At 34.1% G+C, this 21,688-nt stretch overlaps 1 protein-coding gene and 1 long non-coding RNA gene across 2 annotated transcripts; one reads left to right on the forward strand and one right to left on the reverse strand.

Moving 5' to 3' along the window:
* Positions 1-11,851: 11,851 nt before the first annotated feature.
* On the reverse strand, positions 11,852-14,283 carry LOC144997562 (palmitoyl-acyl carrier protein thioesterase, chloroplastic-like). The gene is made up of 6 exons (XM_078957455.1): positions 13,892-14,283; positions 13,657-13,787; positions 12,744-12,857; positions 12,494-12,665; positions 12,342-12,410; positions 11,852-12,255 (listed from the first exon to the last, which is right to left on the reverse strand). The coding sequence occupies exons 1-6, from the start codon at positions 14,261-14,263 to the stop codon at positions 12,004-12,006; spliced, it is 1,110 nt and encodes a 369-aa protein (XP_078813581.1). The 5' UTR covers positions 14,264-14,283; the 3' UTR covers positions 11,852-12,003.
* A 2,553-nt stretch (positions 14,284-16,836) lies between these two features.
* Positions 16,837-17,694, forward strand: LOC144997985 (uncharacterized). The gene is made up of 2 exons (XR_013660047.1): positions 16,837-17,439; positions 17,531-17,694. It is a non-coding gene; the product is annotated as an uncharacterized LOC144997985 (long non-coding RNA).
* Positions 17,695-21,688: the final 3,994 nt, after the last annotated feature.

The raw sequence follows: 21,688 nt of genomic DNA on the forward strand, positions 1-21,688 counted from the left end.
CAATGGATTGACATAATAAGTAGCATGATTCTACTTGTATCCCCCCCCCCCCCCATAAAACATTTAAAAATAGTTTAAATCATTAGTTAAGGGGTATGAACTCACCTGTAGTTGGTGATTGGAATGAACTGAACGGTATAGGATTGCTAGGTGTCAAGCGAGGACTTATACACACACTACGATCCTAATGAACATATAATCACACATATATGCATTCAATTAGTCTTAAATCACTAATTGATAATGTTAAGACATCCTAAAGTAAATCAACACTTTATATAAGTGTTTTAAGCCCTAAGGATTGCATCTAAGTTATTGTGGGACAAGGTACTTGTGTTTAGGGTTCCAAAGGACCCTATAAGTGAGTTTACTCCCCATATAACATCACACATGGAGTTTACAGTTGTAAACTCATGAGTTTACGGCCGTAAACTCCCAACCATGGGGGTATGGTGTGTTTTGAAGTCCCAAATGGTTCCTAGAATTATTCCAACCTGGTGGCTAAGTCCTTGGAAGGGTTTGAGGTCTAGAAATACTCCAAATAGGAGTTTATGGCCCTAAGGCCATTCCCCTTGGAGTTTATGGCCGTAAACTCCCTTGGGGTGTTGTTTTTGTTGTTTTCAAGTCCTTTGCACTTGTGGTATGGGTTCTAGACTTTTATTCCAAGCATATGAAGGCATTAGGCACACCTTGGTGCCCTTTTTAGGAGTTTACAGCCCAAGAACCATGTCTTGGCCGTAAACTCACTTTGTTAAGTGATTTTGATGTGGTTTGGTCCTTCCATTAAGTAGGTACAATTCCTTGTAAAGGTCTAGGGCTTTAGGTGTCATGAAAACACCCTTTTTGTCCATTTCAATGGAGTTTACGGCCTAAGATTCACTTGGGCCGTAAACTCACTTTTGTTTGTGTCTTTTGATGTGTTTAAGGCCTTACACTACATGGGAAAATAGTCTAGATACAAGCCTTATAGTCTTAGAGTCCTTAAATCACCATTTTGAGCTTGAAAAGGGAGTTTACGGCCTAACCAACTCTTGGGCCGTGAACTCCCCAAACTTGGGTGATTTGTGGTTGTTTTCTTGTCCCTAAAATGCATACATATGAGTCTAAGGCTTTATCATAACACAAGTGTCGGGTTTGGCTTCGATTCGGGAGTTTACCGCCCAAGAACACCTTGGGGTGTAAACTCCTAGATCTCATGATTTAGCCATCTAAATCATGTTATAAACACATATAAAGCTTTCTAACATTACTATAAAGAGTTACTCACGTTTTGGTATAAAAACCTGAAGATCCGTGAGAGAGAATTTGGCTTTTCTCTAATTGGAATTCAACTAATGAACCAATTTGGTTCAGAATTCTATTTATAGTCCTGAGATTTTTGGCAGAAAATATTTTTATTCCTGGAACGAACTCTAATGTCCTAGAGTAATGGAATACCAGTGTTGCACAAAACCCTAGTGCAACCACTCTCCTAATATCTTCTTAAGTGTAAATCCTGAAAACTGCCTAACTTACACTCGGAATCTGAATTTTTACTGTAACTGATCCACATCTATTGGCTTGATATGGTTTATTCAGAATGGATATTTCAGGTTGTCACATTAGAGGAGGTGCTGTTCACTGGTGGAACACTCTGGGGAACACCCCAAGCCATAATAAGCCACTGCAACTGATTTTGGCAGAGTTCTTGGCGCAATTCAAGTGCAAGTATTGGTCAACCCAAAATATGCTTGAGCTAGAGAACCAATTTCTGACATTAAACAAGGGAAGCTTGTCCATTGATGAATACACTAATAACTTCACAGATAAAATGGAGTTTTCTTTGTGTATTCTCCAATTGAGCTGACGAAAATCGATAGGTACGCAAAGGGAATTCCATGGGAGTACACGGTGCTAGTGCGTCAGGCACTTACTCTGGAAGTAGCTATCTGGGCTACCAAGTCTGTTGAAGATACAATCAAGGGAAGATCCGCCATCAAGGTTGAAGTTGGCGAAAAGAGAAAGTTTGAAGGAACTTCAGGTTCCAACAAGAAGAACAAGTTCTCGAAGTCCGATTCAAAGAAATTTTGAGGAGGAGCGAAGAGAAGTGGTGTGAGAAGTGCAAGAAGAAGTACTCTGGGAAATGTGATGGACAAGTCACTTGTTTTAAATGTGGAAAGTCTAGGCATTATTCCAATGAATACACCTTCAATAAGAATTTTTGTTATGGGTGCAACGAAGAAGGGCACATTTTGAGGGACTGCCCAAAGAAGGAAGTGGCAGCAAGGCCGAATCTCCCACCGAAGCCAAAAGCTAGAGCTTTCCAGATGACATTGGAAGTCGCAAAGGGTGCAATGGATGTTGCTTCAGGTACCTTTCTTGTAAATGGATTGCCTGCTAATTTATTGTTTGATTCCGGAGCAAATTACTCCTTCATATCGCATAAATTTGTTGGAAGACTAGCAATGCCTATAGAAAAACTTGATGATGCCCTAATTGTAGAAGTTGCTAGTGGCAAATTCATACCTGTTAGCGATTGCATTAAGAATATTGTCATCAACTTGAACGGAAATGAATTCCACGAGGAGCTGTTACCCATTCAGTTGAATGGTTTCGACATCGTTCTGGGGATAGGTTGGCTTAGCGCCAATGATGTCGAGATATTGTGCAAGAAAAAGATAGTGAAGGTAAACCCGACTGAAAAAGAGTCATTTATGGTGTACAGAGACAACCGTAGAGTGAATTCTGGAATCATTTCCCTGATAAAGGCCAGAAAATGTTTTTCTAAAGGATGCACATCATACTTGGCGTTCATGATTGGTGCCAAAAAGGAAAAGAATGAAACGAAAAATATACCAGTGGTGTGTGACTATCCGGAAGTCTTTCCCAAAAATATACCTGGATTTCCCCTTGATAGACAAGTGGAGTTTAGAATAGACTTGTTACCAGGAACATCACCAATAACAAAAGCACCATATCGATTAGCACCAACAGAGACGAAGGAGCTTATGATGCAACTTTAGGAGTTGTTGGACTATGATTTCATTAGACTTAGTTCATCACCCCGGGGAGCTACGGTGTTATTCGTAAAGAAGAAAGATGGAAACATGATAATATGCATAGACTATAGATAGCTGAATAAGGGACCAACAAAGAACAAGTACCCATTACCAAGGATTGAGGACCTGTTCGATCAATTGCAAGGTTCGAGTTATTTCTTGAAGATCGATCTTAGGTCAGGATATCATCAACTAAAGGTGAGAGAGTAGGATATTGAGAAGACTGCATTCAGAACAAGATATGGAAACTACAAGTTCTTGGTTATGTCGTTTGGACTAACCAATGCTCTAGCAACATTCATGGATTTCAAGAACTAGGTTTGTAAGCCATTCTTCAATTAATCCGTGATAGTGTTCATAGATGATATTTTAATTTATTTAAAAAGCAAGAAGGAACATGCCAAGCATCTATAAGAAGTGTTAGAAGTTCTGAAAAAGGAGAATTTTTATGCAAAGTTCTCCAAATGTGATTTTTGGATTCAAGAAGTCCAATTTTTGGGTCATGTGGTTAACCAAGAAGGAATTATCATTGACCCAACTAAGATTGAAGCTATAATAAAGTGGGAACAACCAAAGAGTCTTACGGAGATCCGAAGCTTTCTGGGATTAGCCAGATATTACCGAAGATTTAGCCAAGGCTTTTCTTCGATAGCTACTCCATTGACAACTTTGACCCACAAAGTAGCTACTTATACTTGGAGTGGGAAGCATAAGGAAGCATTTGAGAAGTTAAAGAAGAAATTGTGTGAAGCAACGATTCTTTCTTTACCTGAAGGAGTTGAAGAGTGCACAGTTTATAGTGATGCATCTGGAATTGGGTTAGGTTGTGTTCTGATCCAAAGGGATAAGGTGATAGCATATGCATTGAGACAATTGAAGGAACATGAAAAGAACTGCCCCACTCATGATTTGGAGTTAGCAGCGGTAGTATTCTCCCTAAATATATGGAGGCATTATCTTTATGGCACAAAGTGCAACCTTTTCACTCATCATAAGATCTTCATTATCTCTTTAATTAGAAGGAATTAAACATGAGACAACAACGCTGGCTAGAGTTGCTTAAGGATAACGACTGTGAAATACTTTACCACCCTGGTAAAGAAAATGTTGTAGCTGATGATTTAAGTAGAAAAGTGAGCCTTGAAAAGAAATGGCCAAGACAACAAAGAATCGAAGTTTTCCTAACGATTGTAGAAAAAATCAAGAAAGCTCAAGAAGAAGCTTTAGAGAAAAATGACAGAAAGGAAGAACATTTGGGCAAAACGTTAGTGTTCGATATAAACGGTCAAGGACTGAAGGTATTCTAATATAGGATTTGGGTACCTAATACAGGAGGAATAAGAGATCTTGTAATGGAGGAAGCCACAAGACCATGCACTCGATTCATCCCGGCATGACGAAAATGTATAGGGATCTGAAACCCTACTATTGGTGGCCGATGATGAAGCTCAATGTTGCAAAGTATGCGGCCGAGTGTGTGACCTGTAGGAGGGTTAAGGCACAACATTAGAAATAGTATGGGAGTTTAGAACCTTTATCTATACCCATGGGTAAATGGGAAGACATCACCATGTATTTTGTGACTAAACTGCCCAGAACGAAGAGTGGTCATGACATGATTTGGGTGGTCATTGATTGGTTTACAAAAAGTGCACACTTCGTAGCAGCCAATGAAAATGGTCTATGGTTAAACTTGAAAATGCTTACATGAAGGATATAATAAGACTTCACGGTATTCCTTTAACGATTGTATTAGATCGTGATAGTCTTTTCACGTCAAGGTTTTGGAGAAGTCTACAATAGGAATAGGGTACGAAATTGTGTCTAAGTACAGCCTACCATCCGCAAAGCGATGGTCAGAGCAAAAGAACAATTCAAACATTAGAGGATATGCTAAGAGCATGTACCTTGGAATTCCAAGGTAACTGGGATGAACATTTACATATGGTAGAATTTTCCTAAAATAATAGTTTCCACTCAAGCATAAAGATGACACCTTATCAACCTTTGTATGGACAAAAGTGTCGAACGCCGTCATGTTGGCTTGAAGTTGGAGAAAAGCAATTTATGGGACCCAAGATAGTTAATCAAACTACTAAAAAGCTGAAAGTAATTAGGGGACGGATGTTAGCAGCTCAGGATCGTCAAAAGAGCTATCCTGACAAGAAAAGACAACCGATAACATTCGAAGTTGGAGATTTGGTTTTACTTAAATTCTTTCCGTGGAAGTAACTTATAAGATTTGTTAAAAGGGGAAAGTTGAGTCCAAGGTTTATTGGACTGTTTAAAGTTCTTTAGAGGATTGGGAACCAAGATTGCAAGCTAGAACTACCAGAAGAACTAGATGGTAATTATAACACTTTCACGTGTCTTATTTGAGAAAGTTCAAAGGAGAAGTTCCCGACATAATTCCAATGTTTGAATTAAGGTTGGATGAAAGTAAGAGGCTAATTGAAGAACCAAAATCAATTGTTAACCGTAAGACTAAGAAGTTGCGACACAAGATGGTCGATTTAGTGCTTGTGCGATGGAAACATACGAATGGGCCAAATCTTACCTGGGAAACAGAGAGTGACATGATGAGTCGCTATCCGCACTTTTTTACTGATGTATGATTTTGGGGACGGAATCATCCTAAGGGGAGAGAATTGTAACTCCCATGTTTCTGGGCTAAATCATTAAAGATGATGTAACAGTCTAGGTCAACCTTTGTAACTCGTTTTAAAGTAATAAAAATGTATTATTTTAGTATTATGTGCTTTATACTTAAATATAATAAATTAAGGATAAATATAAAACGTTAGATAAAGCGATATCTATGAAAAAAGTTGTAGTGGTCGTTAGAAGGATTCCAGAGATATAAAGAATACTGAAATCCGAGTTATAATAAAGAAGTTATGACCTGTCGAAGTTTCGTGACAAAACTGGTATGAAACCGGGAATCATAAAAGTGAGTTTACGATAGAGTACTTATTAGCCCTGAGTGGTAAAGTACTTCTCCACCTACGTGTGGATATAAATAACATCAAAAACGGAGCTCGTATGCAAAAGTTATGGCCTGTCGAATATACAGCTGTCTGAAAGCATGACACGTGTCAGAAAACCCTAATCTGAATGGGCTCACGATGTGAGCACTAATTCTCACGACGTGGGGAGTCAAAACACCACATTTTGAAGCTAGAAGATGCATGGCAAGTCTACGGGGTGATAAGTCAAAAGCTCATGACATGAGCAATGGATTTCTTACGACGTAAGGATCAAACGGACACCAAGCAGGCCTAGAACGATGATGGCAAAGCTACAGGATGATCAACCATGGCTCACGACGTGTGCAAAGAATTCTCATGACATGAGAGACCAAAGATCACCCTATAAATAGAAGTATGAGGCATCCGATTTTTGTTTACAAATTTTATACCTTTCCACCCTCTACTTTCTTTTAAGCTTCAATAAATACCCCAACCCTAGAATACCTTCCTAACATCATAAGAAAGCCCCAGAGAGCCCGAAGTCTCCATGAAAAAGAGTTTTTTGAGTCAAAACTCTGCCCGCGTAAAGCCCAGTTTTTAAGAAAACATCTCGGTTTCATCGAAAAATATTGTTTTAAAGGACGAAGTGTTGTCGAATTACCATCTTATCAAGTAAGTTTGTAGTCATTTTCATCTTACACATAGATATGAAGTATTTTCTATAAAATACATCCCATGTGTATAAATATTATTTGTTTATTTGAGATGGATGTTGAATGAAGTTTTTATACATGTTTAGAATGATTTAAACTGTATATGTATTTTTATCTACAAATATGTTATGTATAACATGGGTAGATGAAATAGTTGATGGTTGTTAAAATGATGAAATGCATGTTGTTGTTGTTGTTCCAGTCATCTAGCAGAGTATAGATGATGACCACGGACCTTTCTAGACAGTTCAGCGGAAGGCTAGTAGACTCGCAACCTGTAGGTGTTTGTGAACAATGTGTTCACCAATGTACTTCATCCCCCTCATGGGTGCCTTATGGACATATATGGCTGAGGAATCCCCTTAGCAGTAAAGTCCATCCCGATGTTGATCCTTAGGCTAGGTCCCTTGTGATAGGTGTTTATGGACATAAAGTGAGGATAACGGGATTGGTTAATCAGGGTTATTGTTGGTTGATGAAATTAATAAATTTATTGTTGGTTGATGAAATTAATAAATTTATTAGCTGTGGGTTGAAAACCCTATATGCTCACCAGGCTACTAAGCCTGACCCACTCAGCTTTCTGTATTACAGGTAGTGGAACAAGAACATAGTTGGATGGTGATGAGGGATTTTGGATTATAGGCTAGCAGATGTATATAAATGTTGTAAGGCCTATATTGTAATGTTCATTGTTTTGGTTTGTATCCTTGTGGACATCCCGAGTCTTGTAATGAAATGAAAAATACATTTCTTTAAAAAATGCTTTAATGCATTTTTATTATATTTTGTTTTGGGGACAAATTCCGCACCACTTTTTGAAAGATTACTCTGATTTTTTAAAAAAAAAAAACATAAACGAAATCGGTCTTTTCTGACCGTGAAAATGGGGATGTCACAATATCTATCACAAAGGGGAGACTATAGAGTCAAATGTTGTGATGATATCAAGATGTCAAAGTCTTCATTATATAGAGGTGAAGTATAGCATATCCATCTATATCGAAGGTTTCACATGTTTGAGATATCTATGTATTTTAGTAGGCATTGTTACTTGGTAACATTTTAATAGTCGAAGTCCTACTATACTTTTTGTATCTGTGATGGCAATATAAATAGTGGTGTTGCTTAAGTCATTTGTAAGTTTTCACTCTTAATTTCACACACTTGTATGTTTGCAACTCCCATATAATATGAGCTGAAACCAAATACTTTTTTTTTCCTTTAATGATCATATTTCTGACTATTTTTTCAACATCCTAATAAGTTATTGATTTATCAACTTATCGTAATTAGTCCAAGAAACAACAACAATACATTGGTAATTTCAATAAATATGGGATGAAATCAAACCTGATCTCAACGCTTTGTTCTTCCAGTGAGATAACAATGGCAGTAAAGGATTTTTCAGAAACTGTGGTTGTTTTCAAATCATAACAAAATAATTGAGAGGTTTTCGAAAAAAATGATCGGTTGTTTATGGGAAAGATGAAAGAATGATTTGACGTTAAGATGAACGGCAAATGACTGAATTTTTTGATATGTTGGTTAAGACGAATGACTATAAGAAAGCACATTGCTATTTTTCTAACAAGAAAAATGACAATGTATTCATTCTTTATTGGACTAAATGTGTACAAATATAAAAGTATGTTACCCATTTAAGTCCTAACTTGACAATATAGACAAACAAATTCATTTTTATCTATTTTTTAATGTTTCCGTAATTTGTTTATTTTTTAAATTCAAAACACTTTAAGAGACATAAAAATCTATTACTATAATACTTGAAAATAAAAATATAAATGTATCATCTCTTGGCCTATATAAATTACCATTTCAAACTAAAAGTCATGCCAACCTCTTTCTCTTGCTCATTCCCTTCCAAAACATGAAACCCAACAAACCACAAACAAATAATCACGACCACCAGTGAAGAGAGTCTTTCCGGAGAAGACACTATGTTTTCGGAGAAGAGAGTCATTAGACTACTGCCTACTAGCATCGATTGACCACATCCCTCCCCTATTCTCTCCTCCTCCTTCGATCTGAATACAAACATACATACAACACACACACACACTCTCTCTCTCTCTCTCTCCCTCTCTCTCTCTCTTTATCTCTCTCTCTCTCTATTTTCCTTCTTCTCCAATCAGAATACTCCTCCTTTTTCTCCTTCTTCTTTGGTTCTTCCACCGATATATGTTATCAACAGTGCGCTGCAAACGATATCCGTAAGGTTTCGTCACATGTAGGCCACCATCGGCACCGGCTAGGGTTTCAATAGATATCATCGATCTCCATCGGTGTTGGTTTCGATAGATGTCCAGATCGATATCTCTACCTCTATCGTGGCTAAGATGAGTAGCTGAGATATCGAGACCATCGACTACCAACACTACCACTGTGATGTGGAATCCACCATTGTCCCTCTTCAATTATGTACCATCGTCTAGATTATCACTGCCTAGGGTTTCAAAACTACCACTTAGAGTTTCAGATCGAGCTCTACCGTCAGAATTGAATTCAACACGTTATATATCCTTCTCTCTTTGAAATATAGTGTGTAGAAGATGTTGCTCAATGGTGGCATGAACGTGATAGTTGGATGATGGCAGGTGCAAGGTGGAGAAGACGATAAAGAATATATGGTCGGATTCATATACACTGAAGAAGCTAGGTATAAGGTTTTTAGATTGGGGTTTTGGTTGGAGGAAGTGTTCATGCTGATAAGTGGTGGTATCGAAGGTGTTGGCGGTGATAGGTGGTGGGTAATCTATAGAGAATCTTGTTATAGGAGTTGGGCAAACAGAAGGGGAGGAGAGGGTGGGGATGTTTCTTTATTTTTCTTGTCTTTAAATTTAAAACTGATAAAGAAATAAAAGAAAATGAAAAAAGAAATTATTAAGGGAAAAAAAAAATTATTTCATGTCAACAAGGATGAATCGTGTAAGGTTAAAACAAATGAGGAACGGTCTAAGTTCATTTTTGAAAATATGGAGTAAATGTGCGTTTTGGTACATGCACGAAGGACGATTGGTGAAATTTACTATAACGCCCCAATTCTCAGGTATTGTTTAAATAAGATTTATTTGGTTAAGCTCTACTCGACGAGTTGGTTGACCTACTCGTCCAGTAGCAGCAGGGTGGGATTGCATGTTAAGTGACTTACTCGACGAGTCCATATTGGGACTCGGCGAGTAGGAGCTGGCAGATGAAACCCTAAATCCCGGGGTTTGCACCTCTATTTAAAGGAGCCTCAGCCTCCTTTGGCCTCTTTGCAGTCTTTGAGAGCCCCTTAAAACCCTAATACGCGTGTGTGTGTGCCCATTGTGTGTTTGAAGCTTGAAAAGAGTATCTTTGGAGGGAGAAGGCTTGGAGGAGAAGGAGATTGGAGCAAGTAGAGTGTGGGAATCAACTCTTATCTTAGTTATCATCTTTTGAAGGTAACCACATCGCCTTTTCCTTGTGAACCACTTCTATTGGATGAGTTTTAGGGTTTTTGGTGACATAATAAGTTGGAATGATGAGCTATGGGCTAGATCTGAGGTTATAACTTCATATCTGGACCCTCCTTGGATTCTAGAAGCATAAAGTTTTAGTTTTGGTCATGATTAAGGTCCCTCTTGAGCATGAAGTTCAATTAAGAACTTGAAATAGGCATTTAGAGCCTTTATAGCCATGCATGCACGTAAAGTTTGCAACTTTACGTGATAAGCATGCCCTAGAAGCTTGGATCTGTGATTTGGAGCCGCTGGATGGCTCAAAACAAGTCTGTATGGAAAGTGGATTGAATGGACTCGACGAGTCGCAAGGTTGACTCGGCGAGTCACATGAAGATGGCCGTGAACTCGACGAGTTGGATGAACAACTTGGCGACTCCGATGAAGATTACCATAAGACTCGACGAGTTGAAGAACAACTCAGCGAGTCGGAGGAGTTTTCCTTAGAATATGTATGTGTGTGTATCCGTCGAGTTGCAAGGAAGGAACTCGATGGGTGGCCTTAAAGCTTGAACGAGAATCGAAGGAACTTGACGAGTCACCCCGATGACTCGGCGAGTTGGATTGTACTTCAAGGAACTCGGCGAGTAGCCAAGGGTACTCGGCGAGTTGGAGTCAACATGGACTGTTGACCTTGACTGAGGACTTTGACTTTGATCAGGGGTTGAATAGTGGGTTATGGAGTACCTTATAAGGTTAAGGACTTACGAGTATATTGTACTATGATAATAGGTGGTGGAGCCGGTGTCAAGTGATCCATGAGTTGGAGTTTACCTTCCGAGTCGACATCTGTGAGGTGAGTTATCTTCACTATATCGATAGGGTCTACGGCACCAAGGCCGACCCTTTAATTATTATTGTTATGGTATGTTACATGTGGTTATGATCTGTTAGATCGTAATCAAGGTAGACAATATGTTATGCTTTTATGATCCGTAGGGATTGGTATGTTAATGACCTGCTAGGTCGGTACTCTAGTTACAGGAGAATTCTATGATCGATGTTCAGTGAGATAGATATGTTTGATGTTTGTATATGCCAGTATATGATAGTTATGCGTACATGGTTATTTGCTGAAGGCCAACATACCCTATGAGCGATCTGGTGAGACTGTAGGCCCACGTGGCGGACTAGTCATGCCGAAGGCTCAGGATAGATCAAGATAGACTGTAGGCCCTGTAGGGCGGTCCGATGGCCCAGTATGCATGTTGATTGATTGATTATTACTGATATGGTATTGTCTTTGTGGTATTGGTATTTTGGGGGTAGCTCACTAAGCCCTCGGGCTTACAATTTTCAGTTTATTGTTTCTGGTACTTTAGGAGATCATGGCAAGGCGAACGCATGACCGTACCGCTAATCATCCTTATGTTATGATTTTGGGACACTCTGATGGATATTGAATTGAAAACATTTTTGTAAACAAACGCTGTTTGATTTCATTTATGATTGAAAAATTTTAAATTTTGCGTAAAATTTATGGATGTTACATTTACCCTATTATATTTGATCGATTTTTTTGGGTGCGACTACTGGTAGATATTGGTACGTCCGCTGCTACTTGTGATTGCAAGATCTAAAAAGGGATTTTTATCTCAAAAAGCCAATATGCTTTACAATGGAAAGAATTAAAGAAGATAAGCACATCCATTATGTGAGTTTCAAAGTTACAATCATTTGGGTAAGATCATGAAACTATGCACATTTAGGTAGGTGGAGGAGATTTTGTAATGCTACTCGGCTATCACCGTATTTGGTTTTAGTCACTTTCGTTAGGGAACTATTTAATCAATACTTGAGCATTGCCATTCTTGCATTTTGGTCGCCATCCAGTCATTCCTTTCATGATCTCCCCACCAATCTCGAATTCAAGCAAATGCTGGCAATGAATGTCATCCATAACTATTTTTCCTTTGTGATTGCCCAATATTGAAGTGACAGATTGCAGAACAGTATCCGCAGTACATTCTCGATAGTATTCTAGAGTCATTCTCTCAATCTCGTAATTCTCTGAAATTGTCCTTGGAACACTCTATAATAACAACACAATATTTTAATATATTGTTGGATGGGCATATATACCACATTCATCATTTAATTGCAAGATAATACATTTACCTCAAGGATCCACCTGATGTATTTCGCATGGTTCACATGTTGGTTAATATCCAAGTCGCTCCATCGTGGCTGATATTAACGTATACAAAGAATCCAAGTCATGTAAGCTGTAAATAAACTATAGGCAACTTTTCACTAAAGAACAAACTCACCATTAAACCTTTGCAAATGTGGTCCTTAATAATCTTGTTTCCTTTTGACCACGTTGTAATGTCTTGTTCCACAATAGCCGGTGTATCCACGTAGTATTTCTCTTGTTTAGCCCGAATTTCATTTGGAAATTTAGATAACTTTCTTGTCTTTTTGTTCATCATCACCGAAATGCTACAAGAAATCACCATCAACAAAAACAAGACCTACCACAACCAATTTCTAATTCCGCAAGTTAGGAAAGATTTATACCTTGAAGCTCTTCCCAATATCTCTTCAGTTTTGCAATCATAAAATGTAAAATTGGAAGAAACACCGTTGTTTCGGTATGCACTTTTCCAAGTATTAATTTGAATAATATCACCCCTGTAAAAGATTTGAGCATGCTAATAAGCTCAACCTGACACTTTCTTGTACACAACCATTATTAAGTGATAGTGATATTAATGATCTACTCAACTTCCACTAGCCATTATTAAGTGATAGCGATATTAATGATCTACTCAACTTCCACTAGCATTAGCTTCAAAGACAAAGATAGATTCTTTGTCTTAACTTAGTGTCACCAGAACATATTAATATAACAAAATTTATATTAGTATATATTACTTATGGAGATAAATTATTGATTTTTGAGAAGTAAGGTGGTGTGGAGTGCACTTATGTGTAAAACGACTTTGATTTCGGTTGGACAAAATGGTAAGTAGTTAAAAAGGGCACATAAGAGGGTTGCTCCCCGGCAAGGTGGACCCAAACCCTTATTTTGTTAAAAAGGTATCGTGGAAAATATTATTTTTTGGATTATATATCTTGATAATTACCTTGAAACCACCAACTCTTATTTTTAGGATGAAATCCGCATTTAATACTAATAGGTGTTTACCTTTGGTAATCAGAAGAATTTGAATTTTAAAAAACCTTAGTTCATTGTCTTATAAGAGTGCCTTGATAGGATACTATTCCTTGAATGGTTTTCTGCATAATCTGAATTCCATATAACCAATGCATAGGTTCGAAATATAAAATTCGGAGAGTGATCACACGATCCTTCAAGCTGATCTCGGATTCATATCGATTAACCTTATTCTCCTCCAACCGACAACAATTATATGATAGAGTTTTAGTTAACCAAAGAATTATATATTGAAGAAAATGAGCATAGTACCAAGTTGGATAACGGTCCAATATCATTTGCATCTTTATCGTCACCCAGGTTAGATTCTTCTCGGACATATCCACAGAACCAAAATCATCAGCGAGGAATCCAAATGTCTTCAAATGATTAGCGTTTGTTTCCTGTGAATCCAATTTGAGATTGTAAATAAGAGATGTATATACCAACACATAGACAAACGAAAAGGCATATATGGCTACAAGAATCCATTTAATTACATATATACCTGGAAAAGATTCATTAGTGTTTCTACTGAAGCTGTTCCATCTGGCCCAACTTCATATGATCTAATACAAAAATTTTGCCCAAATATGCGGTCATCATTAACCACACTCCCTAAACCAAGATCCGGAACCAACTTTGGATACTTTTTCTCCTTGCCGAGCATCATCATTGGTTTCATGGGAATAGTTTTAACTGTAGGAAACATCATGCTCCAATTTATAGCACCAACTTTGGTAACATATACTTTGGTAGGAGCCTTAATTTGCAAACCCCAAGAAGAAACGTAGTTTTTCTTAATCATCGCATGCACGTCTACCCCAATCCGTTGGGAAGAGTTCATAGCAGATGATGCACTGGCAGCCATAACAACCATTACTCATGAAATTCTTATGGTAGAATTGCATGCAAATATACAATGTTTAGGTTGAATAATATTTATATCAACAGTGTTTGTTAATTTCTTTTTATTCAATGCTTTAGCACCATAGACCACAATCGAAGTTTTCATCTTTTTCCAGTTAGGGAGGCTACCTTAAAAATTAGGCACAGTTATGTCAACTAACTGGAGCTAATTAAACACAGCCAATTGGTCTATTATTGTCATCGTGAATCTAAACATGACATGTTGTAATGGTTATTGGAATTTTTTCCATATTGATTTATGATTTGTTTGGAATTTAATATTACAAAATATTTAAATTTTCCCCACACTTCAGACAAGAAAATAATATTAAACGAAACTTGATCAAGCTTTTGTGCTACGCAAACCGCCTTTAAGATAAAGATACTAGTGTATGTATTACTCTCTATTTAAGTTAGGGGTGTTCGCGGTGAGGTTTAGTGCGGTTTAGAATCAAAACCGCAAACGCTACCACATATGCGGTTTGAGATTTTCGAAACCACAAACCGCACCGCGAAGGTTCTGAACTGCATTATGCGGTGCAATTTTATGCGGGCGGTTTTGCGGTTTTTGTGCGGTTTATGCGGTTTCAAGAATGTAAATAATTAATTTAATTTAAGACTTGTAGAATATTCTCTATAATTATCTTTTGTTTTGTCTTATACTTTAAGAATTTTGCAAGATTTTTTTTACAACCTTAAAAATCACAAATTTGCTTAACAATATAGTATATCATTGATAAAATTTGAATTATATTAAATAGAAGTTTTTAACTTAGCTTAAAAATATAGTATATCATTGATAACGTTTGAATTATATTAAATAGAAGTTTTTTAAAAACTCACGATGGATACTAGGTAATATAAACACAATCAAGCATATGTACTGTTAAGTACTTACTCCTTTCTTGATTGTTAGTAAATTTCAGTTAATTTCTATAGTTAAAAACATTTATAAACTAACATTGCTAAGTATAATTAAAGCTAAAATCATGATATATATATATATATATATATATATATATATATATATATATATATTTCAGTTAATTTCTATATATAATGCGGTGCAGTGCGGTTTGAACTGCGATTTTGTAACTATAAACCGCAAACTGCACCCCATAGTGCGGTTTACGAAAATTACAAACCGCAAACCAAACCGCAGACGTTCAAAACCGCATTATGCGGTGCGGTGTGGGCGGTTTATGCGGTTTATTGCACACCCTTAATTTAAGCATGGTTGTAAAGATAAGCCTATATATACTTGGCTCAGTCCATATATTACGAGGGCGGACACATGAATTTTTAGCATTAGAGGCATCAGTTTTTTTTTTCTTTTTCAGACCTCGCAAATTTGCCGTGTTCGGTCAAGACATTAAATAGGTTGTTGAGAGTGATGGACCCAAACACCGTACAAAGATCCAACACGATTAATCCAATGTCAGCCCGACAAAATGTGTGAAGAGGTTAATGATCGTTGCTTTCTAATAAATCAAGTAAGGTCAAGGAAGGAAAATCGGGACCTGCAATTCACACATAAAGCTGCGTCGATATATCAGTGAAGGAGACATAGGTGCTGTTTGATTTTCTGAAGCAAAAATTCATGAAGTCTGCGGACCACCTCTGCAACCCTCTGCAGTAGAAGAGGTGGACCAAACGGCTGCAGACTATAATAAGAAGCGTGTTTGTTTTTTTAACGTCTGCATACTGCTGCAGATATTAAAAAATTAAAATAAACTAATTTTATAAACCGAAAATAGCTTTTTAATACGTAAAATTTAATAATGTATAACATTTCGGTAAAAATTAATGATATTTCAGTAAAAAAGAATGATATTTCAACAAAAAATAAAGATATTTTAGTAAAAAATAATGATATTTCATCAAGAAATTATCATTATTGAATATAAAAAAATGAAAAATAAATTCAATAAGAATAAACGAAAAAAAAAACGGAAAAAAAAAATCTGAAATAAAATTTTAATAACATATAATCAAAATTTCAGCAATAAAAAAAGAAGAAGAAGAGGTTGGAAGAAGTTAGAAGAGACACTACAAGTGCTGCGCCAAACAGAGCCTGCGCAGAGGTTTTGATTCAGAAGACTTCTAAAAAACAAACAGATGCGAGATGAAAAGTGCTGCGCGTGTGCTGCGCCACGCAGCAGTAAGAAGTTTGAAGAGGTTTTTTCCAAAAAACAAACAGCACCATAGAAATGTTTCGACTTCTGCCAACCTTAATCCCTCAGAAACTTTTGTACAACCAATACACCCCGAAATCTCATGACTTATAATTTTAGTTTCTTAAATTTACCAATTGGTCCCTAAACTAATATATCCTATTTATGAATAGGCGTATTAAAATTTATTTTATATATATCTATACTACTTTATAATGTATATATAATAAAATCCCAAAAGTTTTTAAGACCAAAATCTTAAAAACAAAGAGATGAAATCTTAACCATTAATTTTAGATTGAATATACAACTAATGGTATAAAATCATGATGCTGTGAACTAAAAATAACCAATCAAAAATCAGGTTTAAAGCAATATTAATTTTCACATTGGTTTTCAAAACCTTTTTTCCATTTAAAACCCTCTATTGAAAACTATCCCCTAGATTCTCATTGTTAACTTAATCATCTCCACAACAATACCATTGTCGGTGCATCTAACACTCCGCCACCATCAAAACCTAGATCTAAAATCGCCAACACTAATGCGGCCTTTCACTCTCGATTTACTGTGTTTGTATTGAATCGGTCGGCTTTCCTTCACCGGCGACCTTCACCCTAAGCAACATTACCACCTCGGGCAGCGTTGGTTTTCCATCCGACCATCTTTTGTCGCCATTATGATGGCATCTCTTAACCCACTTTTATTTTCTTATATTGCTAGTTTTTCATATTTTCTGAATACCCATATTTACCTTTATTTGTGTGGCTTTTACTCTGGAAGGGAAGAACTCATCTACAAGTATTATAAATTTTTGCTATGTTACCTGAGGTATTTAGATATTAGGCTTATTTTCCAGATAAGTGATTTGCTCATGGTTCTTATGTTTTCTGAAACACAGATATGTATGGCTTTTACTTTCGAAGGGAAGAACTCATTTACCGTTATTATAATTTTTTTCTATGTTATCTCAGTTATGTAGATCTTGGGTTTATTTTACACATATGTGATTTGCTATTTTTTTTTCTTAAAATCCATATTTATGTATGTCTTTTGTTTTGCAGGGAAAGAACACATCCACGATTATTAAGCCATGTTATCTGAAGTATTTAGATATTTTGGATTTATTTTTACGATATGCAATATATGTAAATGTTTAATTAGTTTGATTAGTGGTTGTAAATATGTATGAAATCGTTTTTTATGTTGATTTTTTTGAGTTATTTTATCAACTTGTATAAATTTTTGCTTTGTTTCAAAATATAATTGTTTATACATGATTTGGTGAAAGGAATTATGAAACAATAAACAGTTTGAAACAAGTATGAAAATTGGCTCTCTTTAAATATTAGATAACATATAAATTTGAATTCAAACACGCACAAACAAGTTTCATATGGTGTATGATTGTATTTTTTTTTTCATTCTTTTAGACAAAGTAATATATTTAATTTCTTTTAATATGAAAGATTCATTGATATTGGAATTGTTAATGAAAATTAGCATTCAATATTAATTTTTTTTTTATAGTTTATGAATTAATTATCATTGTATTTATTATATAATACATATAATAATAAACCAGATGCCATATTGATGAAGTTTTTATATATTTTGAATAAACAATTACGATTTTAAAGATTGCGAAGAAAAATTAGAAAGTTTATATTTATGTGGTTTAACATTATAATTATAATGATCTAATTTGATCTTAATCAAAAAACTTGAATTAAAATTTAAATGTCATATTTAGTGAGTTTTATAAAAATCACTCTGTTTCTCTTTATTGATTTAAATAATCATTCTATTATAATGGTCTTTTGTACTTTTTATATATCACGCTTGTGCATTTGGTTTTGAAGTAAAAATTATATCATTATTTTTTGAATTTTGCATTATTATTATTTTTCGAATTTTAAATCAAGCGAAGTATGCATAACCATCAACACTTTCAGTTTGTGACTTTGTATAGTTTGGTGAAGATCATGGCAAAAAGCAAAATTGTTAAAGGTTTTTTTTATATAGTTTTATTCGTAAATGGTAAATTGGATATATTTATATTTTTAATGCATAATGATGTTAGTAGATTTTGGAAAAGATATTGTGTATAAATGTATACTTCTAAAATGGTGCATATTTTGAAAGTTTTTTGCAGTAACTTTGTGGGACTTTGTGTAAATTAAATTTATTATTATCATATTTTTTATATTTTATTATTATCTTACTTTAATTTCGATGGACTATTTTGCAAATTAAATTGAAAAATCTATTTATATTAATAAGAAAAAAATTGGCACATATAATGAAAGTCTCAGATTATCATAATGTGTAATTAAATAAATTGAAATGCAAGCTTTATATCACAACTCAAGCAATGAAAATACATTACGTCACATTCATTATCATTGTTTCTTTTCATAAACAAAATTATTGATCATATATATATATATATATATATATATATATATATATATATATATATATATATATATATATATAGGGTTAGGTTAATGTGAGACGGTCTAATTTTGTGAGACCGTGAGACGCATTTTCTGATTTTTTTTATTTTTTTTAAAATTTTTTTTAGTTAATTCAAGTTCCGAAAATAATATTAAAATTTTTTTTTCCATTTATTTTGCATTTTAAAATTATTTTTAGAATATGTACAGTGTAATATTCTATTTAGAATATTTCACGTATTTTTCAAAAAAATAGGATTTTTTTTAATTTTTTTTTATTATTTTTTATTATTTTTTTTAGTTAATTCAAGTTCCGAAAATAATATTTAAAAAAAAAAAGAATTTTTAGATTTTTCCATTTATTTTGCATTTTAAAATTATTTTTTAGAATATGTCAATGTAATATTCTATTTAGAATATTTCACGTATTTTAAAAAAAAACGAGAATTTTTTTTTATTTTTTTTAGTTAATTTAAGTTCCGAAAATAATATTTAAAAAAATAATTTTTGGATTTTTCCATTTATTTTGCATTTTAAAATTATTTTTAGATTTGGTTTCACGGTCTCACAAAATTAGAATGGTCTCAAATGAACCTGAACATATATATATATATATATATATATATATATATATATATATATATATATATATATATATATATATATATATATATATATATATATATATATATATATATAAAGCGTCTATATTTTTACAATATCAAATGTCTAACTTTAGATAAAAATAATAAAATTAATAAATCATTATGTTAAATGGTTAAAATAATATATAGTATTAATTAATTTATGTAATAAAAATATGATCTTTATATGACAAAAATCGTAATGAAGTTCAATTATATTAATATTAATATTAGTATAGAAAGAACATGAGAACATAGACATAAAGTGCAATTATGTTGGTAAAAAAAAAAAGTTTATATGCAAAATTTATTTTTTGATTTTGATTTTTTTTGAACCGTCATTTTAGTATTTGTTTGAGATTGAATTCAGACACCATTGTTATAATTCTAAAGACCAACACAAAGGTTTTCTAAAAGTCATATTTTTCTAAAAATTCAATTTTCGTATTATATTTTTATTTAATCAAATTGAATAATTAAGTTTTTAATACAAAAAGCAAAGTGGTAAATATAATTTTGTAACAAATTTTATATAAAACATTAGAACCAAAGGAAACTATTATAAACCGGTCAAATCAATGTTTAAAATATGAAAATTAAGATACAAGTTAAAACTTACAAGGTCGGAAATATATGAATTTGAAAAGAATGTACTTTAACTTTTCTTTATATCCTCTACGTCCATGTCGTGCTTGAATAGCCTAAACCACACCCTTAAACATATTTTCTATTAAAATAATATAAATATAGAGCTAAAGTGTTAAAAAAGGATTTCAGCTGCCAGAAAAAAAAAAAAAAAAAAACTAATTGTTGCAAATAAACTTTTTCTCGAAAAGAATTGTTTGTTGCCTGCCATCAATGAAACTCTTCCCGAAACAACATGCAGAAAGGAAATTAATCGTAAAAAATCTATTTTCTGCCACTGCATTGCGCGGGTATGCTACTAGTATATATATATATATATATATATATATATATATATATATATATATATATATATATATATATATATATATATATATATATATATATATATATATATATATATATGATGTGTGTGAAACTCACTTAGTTTTAATCATACTTTAATTATCAAATAACACACAAAAGGCAATGAACCTATCAATTGTGGTATAGCTAAATAAGCAGGGTATCGAACACAGGGAACGGCAAATCAAATTAAAAACTAATTCTATCTAAGTTGATTAAGAAAATAGGGGTTTTTCTCTAGTTTTATAAGACTAGAAACTTACTAACTATAACTAATTAAAGACTAGAAAATAACAATTTAACTAGATTCAATAATGGGAAAGGAACTTCTGTCTAGTTCAACTCGGTTAACTTTATGGTTGATTTTAAGGTAATAGTGCAATGGATTAATTCTTTCGTTGGTTACCGATTCAAGTGATTAGGTTCATGTTCACTACCCTAATCCTTAGCAAATAAACTAACTCAAACAGTGGCCAATTGCTTAATTTAATTATATTTACTAGATTAATTATTCGGGTTAAGTTAGACTTGCAATAGCTAATTAATTTATTATTCTTAATTAACCTCTTGTTTGATGGTCATCTTACAAGCTTGCACATGAATTTACTCAATTTCCTTATTAATCCTAGTTTCATATTCATTAATCCTGGACATATGGTATAGTGGTCACATATCATATGAGGTTGATAATCAATAGATGTTCATGCTAATCAATTGTCTTCCTATTAACAGAAAATTAATTATCATTCATATACAAGGTTCTTTAGCAAGCTAAAATAACAAATATTCACCAACTTAGAATTAATCCTACCAATCAATCAAACCATATTGTTAACTTTGTATTCCCAAACAGAAGTCTAAAGAATTTAGTTCATAACTAAGGTAAATAACAGCAAACAAACAAGTTCAAGTTGCTTAATCATGTTTGACAAAACAAAAGAATAAGTAGAATGATGAAATTGTGCCTTAATTACTCCCGGAATTGAATTCTAGCTTCCTTGGTCGACTTCTAGGGTTCTTCTGGCTTCTTATTCGCAGCAAAGCACTTCTGAAACTTCCCAGAATTCTTTTCTCTTGATCTGTGGAGTTATCTTTAAATATGCGTTCCGACTCGTCGAGTCAAGTGGTG

The sequence above is a fragment of the Lactuca saligna genome, chromosome 5 (assembly GCF_052625555.1).
Source record: "Lactuca saligna cultivar CGN05327 chromosome 5, ASM5262555v1, whole genome shotgun sequence".
Lineage (NCBI taxonomy): Eukaryota > Viridiplantae > Streptophyta > Magnoliopsida > Asterales > Asteraceae > Lactuca > Lactuca saligna.

Excerpts from the sequence above, each read along its gene's own strand:
- LOC144997562 (XM_078957455.1), bottom strand. The coding sequence starts at position 14,263 with ATGGTTGTTATGGCTGCCAGTGCATCATCTGCTATGAACTCTTCCCAA. Across the intron at positions 13,788-13,891 it reads CACTAATGAATCTTTTCCAG|GAAACAAACGCTAATCATTT; the intron begins GTATATATGTAA and ends TTGGATTCACAG. Across the intron at positions 12,411-12,493 it reads ACATTTGCAAAGGTTTAATG|CCACGATGGAGCGACTTGGA; the intron begins GTGAGTTTGTTC and ends CGTTAATATCAG.